At 41.9% G+C, this 8,896-nt stretch overlaps 1 protein-coding gene across 1 annotated transcript; it reads right to left on the bottom strand.

Moving 5' to 3' along the window:
- Positions 1–2,410: 2,410 nt before the first annotated feature.
- Positions 2,411–8,896, bottom strand: gnb3b (guanine nucleotide binding protein (G protein), beta polypeptide 3b). The gene is made up of 9 exons (XM_076011775.1): positions 8,695–8,896; positions 6,684–6,795; positions 6,267–6,412; positions 5,482–5,545; positions 5,020–5,176; positions 4,841–4,907; positions 4,237–4,438; positions 3,917–4,133; positions 2,411–3,413 (listed from the first exon to the last, which is right to left on the bottom strand). The coding sequence occupies exons 2-9, from the start codon at positions 6,750–6,752 to the stop codon at positions 3,307–3,309; spliced, it is 1,029 nt and encodes a 342-aa protein (XP_075867890.1). The 5' UTR covers positions 6,753–6,795; positions 8,695–8,896; the 3' UTR covers positions 2,411–3,306.

Raw genomic sequence — 8,896 nt, 5'->3', positions numbered from 1 at the left:
TCTTCTGCCGTTTTGGATTAGTCAAATGCGAAGCGCGTACGTGGCACTTTGGTACCACCTGCTGGTCAAAATAATGAACCGGGGTGAGGTGGGGAACCCTCAATTATCAATTATTATTTGTCCAAAAGTGTCAGAGCTGCGTTTTTATTACAACTCTGAATAATTTCACTCACACATTGAATAGTTTTATATGTTTGTATGGTTTATAGACCTCAAGAAAGCATTTGATACAATTAATCATAACATACTAATAACCAAATTAGAACAGTACGGAATACGAGGGATAGCTCTGAATTGGGTAAGGAGTTATTTAGTCAAAAGGCAGCAGTTCACTATGATGTACGGTCAGAGGTCTGATTATCTGAATATGGTGTGTGGTGTCTCACAAGGAATCAGTTTTAGGGCCACTGGAGAAAATCTAGAACAACTCTTTTCGATAATAACAAAGAGATTATTCATCATCATCATCATCATTCATTTTCCATACCTGCTTATTCCCGAGCTCAGGGTCTCGGGGGTCTGCTGGAGCCTCTCCCAGCTGTCATAGGGCGAAGGCAGGGTACACCCTGGACAAGTCGCCCGTTCATCGCAGGGCCACATAGAGACAAACAATGACAAACAACCATTCACACTCACATGCACATCTACGGACAATTTAGAGTATTCAATTGACCTCACATGCATGTTTTTGGACTGTGGGAGGAAGCTGGAGAACCCGGCGAGAACCCACGCAGACACAGGAAGAACATGCAAACTCCACACAGAAAGGTCCCAGGCCCGGAATTGAACCCACAACCTTCTTGCTGCGAGGTGGCAGCGCTAACCACTGCGCCACCGTGTCGCCCCACAATAGAGATTAGTAAATAAAATAAAAAAATGGTTTGATAACAACACGTTATCGATTAATTTGAATAAAACTAAGTTTATGATATTTGGAAATTACAATAAAAAAGATTATATCAAAGTACAGAAGGAGTTGAAATAAAGTTTCTGGGGGTCATAATAGACAATAAACTTAATTGGAAATCCCATATTAACCATGTAGACGCTAAATTATCTCAATCAATTGCAGTTCTTTCAGAGGTTAATTACTTTTTGAATAATAAATCTATGCTTATTTTATATAATTCTCTATTACTACCATACCTAAACTATTGCTCAGAGATATGGGGAAATACATATAAAAGCACGCTACATTCGCTGTGCATTCTACAAAAAAGAGCAATCAGAATTATTCACAATGCACACTTGCGATTTATTCGATCGAAAACGCTCAAATTTATCGATTTAGTTGAATATAAAACGGCACAAGTAATGTATAAAGCAAGGAATAAAACATTACCTAACAATATTCAACAAATGTTTTCAGACAGAGATGGGGGTTATAGGCTTAGGGGTCAATTTAACTTAAAAGTCTGCACTATCCGTACAACCAAAATAAGCTTACGTATATCAATCACGGGTGTCAAACTATGGAATAGATTGGGTTTGGATATTAAAGACAGTCCAAACTCAGATAAACAAGATAAAATATAAAAAATATCATATTCTGTAAATATAATAATATTGTAAACTGACTAATTATTATTATTATTATTATTATTATTATTATTATTATTATTATTATTATACAGGTATATGTATGTATAGGCATTGATAGCGGCGAGAGTTGAACTCTGTTTTCTGTTAACTATTTTCTATTATATACACTTAATTTAGTCATAATTTTGTATTTTCATTTGAGTCTAGGGGTAGGTATAAGTTTCTACTTCTTCCTACCCCTTTTCGAACATGAACAACATCATTCTCTTGTTTTGTTCACTGGTGTTTGTTGGACATTTGGTGCTTCTTTATTCTTACCTTGCTGTTTGATCTATATTTTTTATTTTATTTTGTGTGTTTTGGTTTTGTATCCTTTTTATTTCTCTTTGAAGTCATGTTCGAAATAAATAAATAAATAAACTCCATATTTTTTCCATTATTGATTAACTTTGCAATTATTTCATGCTTTTATACTACTTGCAAGACAATGACATTGTGTGCCTTTCACAGTGTAGAAACCTAATAAAGACGATACTTACCACATGTGTGACTTTATTTTTATTTTTTCAAAGCTCTGGGATAATCAGTCTCAATTATGAGATTGAGGTCAGTACCTTAATAATCCGTGGCCCTGGTCTTTGCTTCTTGAGCTCAGATTGATGTTATAGCTCCTGTTTCAGGACATTTTGCTGATACATTCAGCCAGGCTGTTTCTGTTAAGGTGCAGAAACAAATTAAATGTTTAGTTTTATTCTTACTTACTTTCAGACTGATGTGTTTTCCAGAGGTGTCTGATTTCCAGCACACACACACACACACACACACACACACACACACACACAATGTTATGCAGACACTGACGTGATGTTAATGCAGAATTCTATGTTTATTAGAAACATTTTCAACAAACATTTTGTCTTTTATTTCTTTTTGGTTATTCTTTTTTACAGAGGAACTGCACAAGTGTAAAAGTCCTACAAAATGCAGCTGAATCGTGAGGGAGTAAAATAAAGTTTACATGTCTTTACAGAGTGTTTGAGCAGGTTGCTTTTCCAACAGTGCGGTGAGGAAGATGCTGCTGGTGGGTAGCAGTGGACTCAAGATGGAAGCTTAAACACACACATGTACACCGGAAGAGTGCAGCCCCCCACCTCCACACACAAATAAAATGAAAAGAAATAATAAAACACTGTACATTAATTCTTTATTCTAAAGCCTTTTTTTCCCTATAAAATACATATGAATGTACAACCGTATTTCTAAATAAGTGCAGGGCTCTTACTGGTGACGTACATAAAAATAAATCTGTAAACCTACAGTCTTATTTTCACATTTTTTTTCTTAAAAATAGTCACATATCTATATGTGTTTAATTGACAGTAAGAGGTTTTCCCGCTGTGTTCTGTTTTTAATAACGTGCTATTTTATTTTACATTTTTTGCCCTCCAGTGTTTAACTCTTCATCGATAAGATACCTGTGTACAAACTGCAGGATGCACTGTGCACTGTTTACCCGATTCCATTTACACAGCGTGTCTCACTTGCAACCTTTTTTTTTTTTTTTTTTAATCTTTTTGCATATGTGAACGAAGAGTAAGAAGAGAGGGAGAGAAAGAGGGAAGCCCACTTATCGCACTCTCCAACCTCACTGGCATCCTCGTCTCTGTTTTCTACGCTCCCATCCTTGTCTCTGGCTCCTCCTCTTTCTATCCTCCTTCTCCTCCTCTCCTCATATTTGTTCTCCCCCCTTCAATATGAGATGCTTTAGTTCCACAGTTTGAGGAAGCTGTCCCAGGAGCCTGTGCACACACCCATGCCATCATCAGGGACGCCGGTGCAGCTCACCCTGTTGTCGTGGCCAGACAGCACACCTGGGGAAGGAGGGGAAAGAAGAGAGGGAAAAAGAAGGGAGATTGTTAAAGAACGGGAAGACGCGCACAATGAGAAACAGGGTAAGAAGGAGAGAAAAAGGTGAATTTAGAAGAAAAGGACAAGACTGTATGGAGAGGATGCATTGTAAATAGCAAACACACAAAATGAGAAAAATGAAGGTGTGAAAGTACAGAAGGACAGGAATGGGAAAAGCAAATGGATATGAGAGAAATAGGATAAAAAGGGGGATGTGAACAATTGAAGAAGAAAATTTAAAGGTTAGAGGTGTCAGAAAGGGTGAAAAGACAGAAGAGAAAAGGGATATTTCAGTGAATGAGAAAATGGAATGGAAGGAGACAGATGTGAGTGAAGAGAGTAAAATAAATGAGAGGACACAGGAGAGGTAACAGGAAGAGGGGAATTACCACTCAACACTCAATTTCTGCAGATAAGATGTTGCTGTGCAACCTTCTAGAAGCCGACGCATCAGCCCCCCACTCACCGACTTTCTCTCCCTTCAGCGAGTCCCAGATGTGGCAGTTGAAGTCATCATAGCCGGCAAAGATGAGGCGGCCCGAGTTGGAGACAGCCAGGGATGTGACGCCAGCGTTCAGGCTGGTGTCCTGGTAGTTAATCACCTCCTGGTCGGCACGCAGGTCGTACATCTTGCAGCTGCAGTCGTCAGAGCCTGTGATAATGGCGTTTCCACTAGGGAAGAACTGCACCGTTGGAGGGAGAAGAAACAGAATATTTTCTTTTCGTGACTCTCATCAAAAAGCTGGGCACTAAATTGTCATGTGTTGGGATTGATTTGCTTCTCACAGCAATGGCATTGATGTCACTGGTGTGTCCAGAGAAGGTCTGCTTGCAGGCGCCTTCCCTCACGTCCCACAGCTTGGCCAGAGAGTCACAGGCTCCGGAGATGAAGGTGTTCATGTCGGGGGACAGAGCCAGGGACATGCAGTCTCCAATGTGGTTGGTGAAGATGATCTTCTGCTTGCCTGTCTCCAGGTCCCACAGGCAGCTGAGTCGACGAGAGAGAGGAATGCAGTCAAGTGTTGAGATTCAATGGGACTCAGCAAGTGGAAATGCGAGCTGGCAGGTGCTTAATGCAAAGTCTTTCTTAAATTGTTTCAAGTTTTTCAATTTGTGGTTGAAGAACAAAAAGTAGATCCAGGCTTTCAAAAGAGAGCCGCTGTTGTGCTAACTGCCCGCGCTAACTTCCAGGCTAATCAGAAAATACCCATCTTCCTGTCAAATACCGTTAAAAAACCATGATGGCAATAAGGTCACTGGGAAAACTCAGGCACAATTATCCTTAAAGGATATTCAAGTGAAATTAAACATGTAATTATTGATGAATCAGGAAGTTTCTTTCAGCCTGACACATGCACATTGTTGTTTTAGCGCAACCAGATCGACTCACCAAGTGGTGTCACCAGAGGCTGTCAGGATCTCAGTGTCACTCAGGAAGCGGCAGCAGGACAGGTAACCTGCACGGGACCGTTATCCATTTATTCGTTATCATCCCTTAATGATTATTTTTTGAATCTTCACTTTTTTTTTTAAATTGAAATCTTTGCGCGAGGAAAATTAGCTTCTCACCTGTGTGTGCATCCAGCTCCCTGAGGGTCTTGGGGCTGGCGGCCTTGATGTTGTACACTGTGCAAATGTTATCCAGACCACCGCTGGCCACCAGGTTACCAGAGGGGGCGAAGGCGACGCTCATCACCCAGGCAGACTTCAGTGGCACAGCAACCAGCTGCAGGACAGAACATTCACCGTGCTTACTGCCTGGATTTGACTGTTTTTCCAGGCCGTAACAAATATCTGCCTGTCTTTGCGTCATGATTTGATTCCTGAAAGGAAACCATCACTACGTCACCAGTGAAATCCAGACTAATCTTATTACTCCAGGATTTAAAGCTCCTACAGGTCGAATTTATTACGCGGCCAAACGCTGTCAGGACTGAAAATGTGGATTGAAAAAACTACAAGGACTTGATTGGGAAAAAAAATTACAAAGAAAAGTGATAAAGTCACTTCACCGCCAGAATGTGAGCTGACCTTGTTCCCTGAGAAGGTGTCCCAGACCAGCAGCTTGCCATCCTGTGATGCGCTGACCATTTGCCTGTGAGAGCGGAAAAAAGATCTTATCCCAATAATCTGAAACTGCAATCAAATGTTTTTCAGCTGAGAGAAACAGCTACAATACTGTAGTCGTACATTGTGTAGAGGTTGTACATTTTATATGTACACATATACTCTAGTAGAGTCCCTATGACAAATAAATTGCACAAAAAAGAAAATGCATGGGAAATGTTGCACTGTGATCAGAGATATTATCATTAATTCAGTCTCAGGGAGTTCAATCTTTAAGTATGACACAGCTGCGGATGCCTCCAAACACAGAAAAGTACGTACAGTAGTACAAACTAAACTAAAAGTCATCAAAAATCCAAGAAATTGATTGATTTTTGTTTATGTTTCGCGTGGGAACGCCTCACCCCTCATTGAGAATGTCACACAAATTAACTATTGCTTTATTCCATCAACTTTGAAATGATGTGATGGCTTTCATTTTCAATGATATTCTTTTTTCCCTCAAAGCATTCCTGTAATGAAAAATGAAACCTGCATACTCAGTAAGCACCACAGTTAAATGGAGCAGAAGAGGAATTCTGTCAGCCAGGACCTCTGTCCACTCTACCCTCCCCCACCAACCTAACTCCTCAAACTGCAGATGTTCACACAATTTTCTTTGGCCATTTGAATCTTCTGCGTTAAAGTGTGTGTGTGTGTGTGTGTGTGTGTGTGTGTGTGTGACATTGGGGCTCCTCTGCGCCGCTCACCTGGAGTCAATATTCCAGTGCATGGCATAGATTTTAGCCAGGTGACCTTTGAGCGTCTTCCTGAGCTTCAGCTGAACGCGGCCCACCGCGGCCACGCCCCCTGCCGCTGAAGACATGGAGCTGTCGTTGACCCCCTTGCGGGCCGCCTAGTGGTCGCATAGGGAATTGCATGTTTCAGGAAACAATGGGGGTGGGGTGAAAAAAGGAACCAGTAAGTTGACCCAAAATTTTAATATTATTGTTATGGATTGTTACGTAAGCAAGACAGGTTCATTATCAGCATCTGATTGAGTTTTTTCTTTTTTTTTTTCTTAAACACTGAACTAAAGTTTTCTTTTAAGCCACCAACATATCTGCGATGCATGAAGCCATTCCTGAAAATGCAAATGCTGTCATCTGCACAGGCCTGGAGCTCACCTCAATCTGTGTGCGGAGGCCATCGCACTCCTTTTTCAGTGCATCCATCTCAGCCTTCTCAGATGCCATGGCGGTTCTTGGGGATGTTACTTGGCGGAAACAAAAAGACTCACTGTAACACAAGACGACGAAAGCAAAAAAGTTATTAGCAAGGAAAGCGCAGAGTCTGGTTGCTGGTCTTTTTCATGATGCGGTCGGTGGCCATTCAGGATTAGGTATTCTGCAGGTGCAGCTTGACCCTGTTGCACATCAAAGAGATGCACAAGGATCCACTGACCCTGATACCTTGCTGTTACACCATCGAGTCTGCGGCAAAGATTAGGCCATATCCTGAAGTTTAATCCCTGCCTATGAGAAAGTTGTGGCAGCGTCGGCTCTCACGCCGGTGCAGGTGCAATGTACAAAGTGTGTGAGAAAAAAGGAATGAGGGGCTGACTGATTGCAGACTGACTGTGGAAAAGGCCCGGATGAGGAAGATCTGATATTGGCTGAGATTGCCTGACGAAGAGAAACAAAAACCTTCATAAATATTTCTATATTTCATGTATGGACTTCGATATTCAAATAGTCCACTAGTACTCAGATGAGGGAACTCATGAACATATATATATTTTTTTTTGTTTCGGTCAAATGCATGTTATGCGTTCTGTTCTCATCTGACGTCTTCCCCCGTCATCCATGGCAGATTAAAAATGAAACGCAGAGACAAGCAGTTTTCAAGTCTTATTTTCATGATGTGAATCTTGAAGGCATTTGACCAAACACTATGGGACCTTTGCTTGGTCTTAATGACCCAGAAGCTGCTGGAGTCTAACGCTCTGTAAGAGGGTGTAATAGGATGTCCAGATATTTGAACTGGTTAAATGCATGACCAATGGCCAACAGTGTCTGAGCCAATTAGGAAGGTTTTTAGTATATGAAATAGGTTTTGTCACAGTCTCATCACCTTTCAGTTGCAGCAGTGACTGCAGGAGCACCTTTTACCTTCCTGATCAAAAACAAATACTCAATTGTACATTAGTTTGCAAGTGTGATGAGTGAAAGATTTTTTCATATTAGTAACTTGTCTCCTTGCCATTATGTAAACGTTTTCCTCACTTGATTGCATAATCATAAATAAGTGTAATGAATGAAAAGGGCGGCAGAGGTGAGGGCCTGGGTCGTGGCCTTTGAGCTGCTAAGGCGGCACCTTCCACCTGAGGAAGGAAGGAGGAGGGAGGTGGAGCAGGGTAGGACCAGGGCAGTGGTAGTGTCTGTGTGTGTGCGCGTATGTGTGTGTGTGTGTGTGTGTGTTGCTGCCTGGTTTTAAATCTCGGGCCAGGAGATCTTAAGGGAAGCTTTACCAGTCAAATCTCCTGTCATCCGATTACTGACTGCTCTTTACCTCAGGAGAGGCGGAAGACGGAAGGACGGGGTGATGTGGATGGAGCTACGGTCAAACGTCAGCTGCGGCAGCGGCCCCACCTTCACACCCTCTTATGAGTAACGAACTGAAGCGTCAACTGTTGGGGACTTTTGTCGTAAAAAGGCCTCAAATGTGAATTGCAGAGTCAAGGGAACCACACTTGCAACGCTTTGCTGAGGTGTGAGCCAGCAGACCTGGCGGCTGAGAGGCCTACAAGCTGCGTGTTGCCTGACCTGAGGCATCAATCCTCTTTGGCAGGAGACTCCAAAGATCACCTTCAAAGGGTTTAGGGAGTCATTACAAAGGAGTTGCTTCTGCATCAGTCCAATGAACAATTATTTCATGGATCCAAAAAAGAGTTTCAAAGACATGTAGAGGCTGTAAAAGTTTTGGAAGTTCAAGCAAATTGAAGCAATGTAGCATCGCAAAAGCAAACAATCTCAATCAACTGAAGAAGTTTTGCATTCACTTAGTTGCACGTTGAAGAAAAAATATGCATTAAGTTTTCAAAGGTTTGTTGAGGTCTATTTCCTGTTTCCTAAACACATCAAATTTCCAACAGAGGAAAGAAGGAGCTGAGGAGAAGCACAAAAGTGATAAACTCACCTTTTTTCCCCACACGCTGGGTGGTTTTTCTCCTCTTCTGCAGCTCCTGGTTTTCAGAAACCACAGACTGGGGCGGCTTTTTAGATCCCACACAATCCCAGGGTGCACCACCTGCCTGCGAAGCTGACTCCTCTGGTGCTCTTCCACGGCAAACTGCTAGCAGCTTACTCTGTGAAAAACTCACACCACTCACTCCCTCTCT

Source organism: Nelusetta ayraudi, unplaced genomic scaffold (genome assembly GCF_046127955.1).
Source record: "Nelusetta ayraudi isolate G7.1 ecotype Tasmania unplaced genomic scaffold, CSIRO-AGI_Nayr_v1 ptg000135l, whole genome shotgun sequence".
Lineage (NCBI taxonomy): Eukaryota > Metazoa > Chordata > Actinopteri > Tetraodontiformes > Monacanthidae > Nelusetta > Nelusetta ayraudi.
The sequence above is the reverse complement of the archived record's forward strand: the minus strand, read 5'-3'. Positions and strand labels throughout refer to the sequence as shown.

What these genes read in the sequence shown, in the direction of transcription:
- gnb3b (XM_076011775.1), bottom strand. Translation starts at nt 6,752, where the DNA reads ATGGCATCTGAGAAGGCTGAGATGGATGCACTGAAAAAGGAGTGCGAT. An exon ending in GTGACATCAATGCCATTGCT is followed by an intron (nt 4,134 to 4,236) that starts GTGAGAAGCAAA and finishes CCAACGGTGCAG; the next exon opens with TTCTTCCCTAGTGGAAACGC. An exon ending in GCTGAAGGGAGAGAAAGTCG is followed by an intron (nt 3,414 to 3,916) that starts GTGAGTGGGGGG and finishes CTCCTTCCCCAG; the next exon opens with GTGTGCTGTCTGGCCACGAC.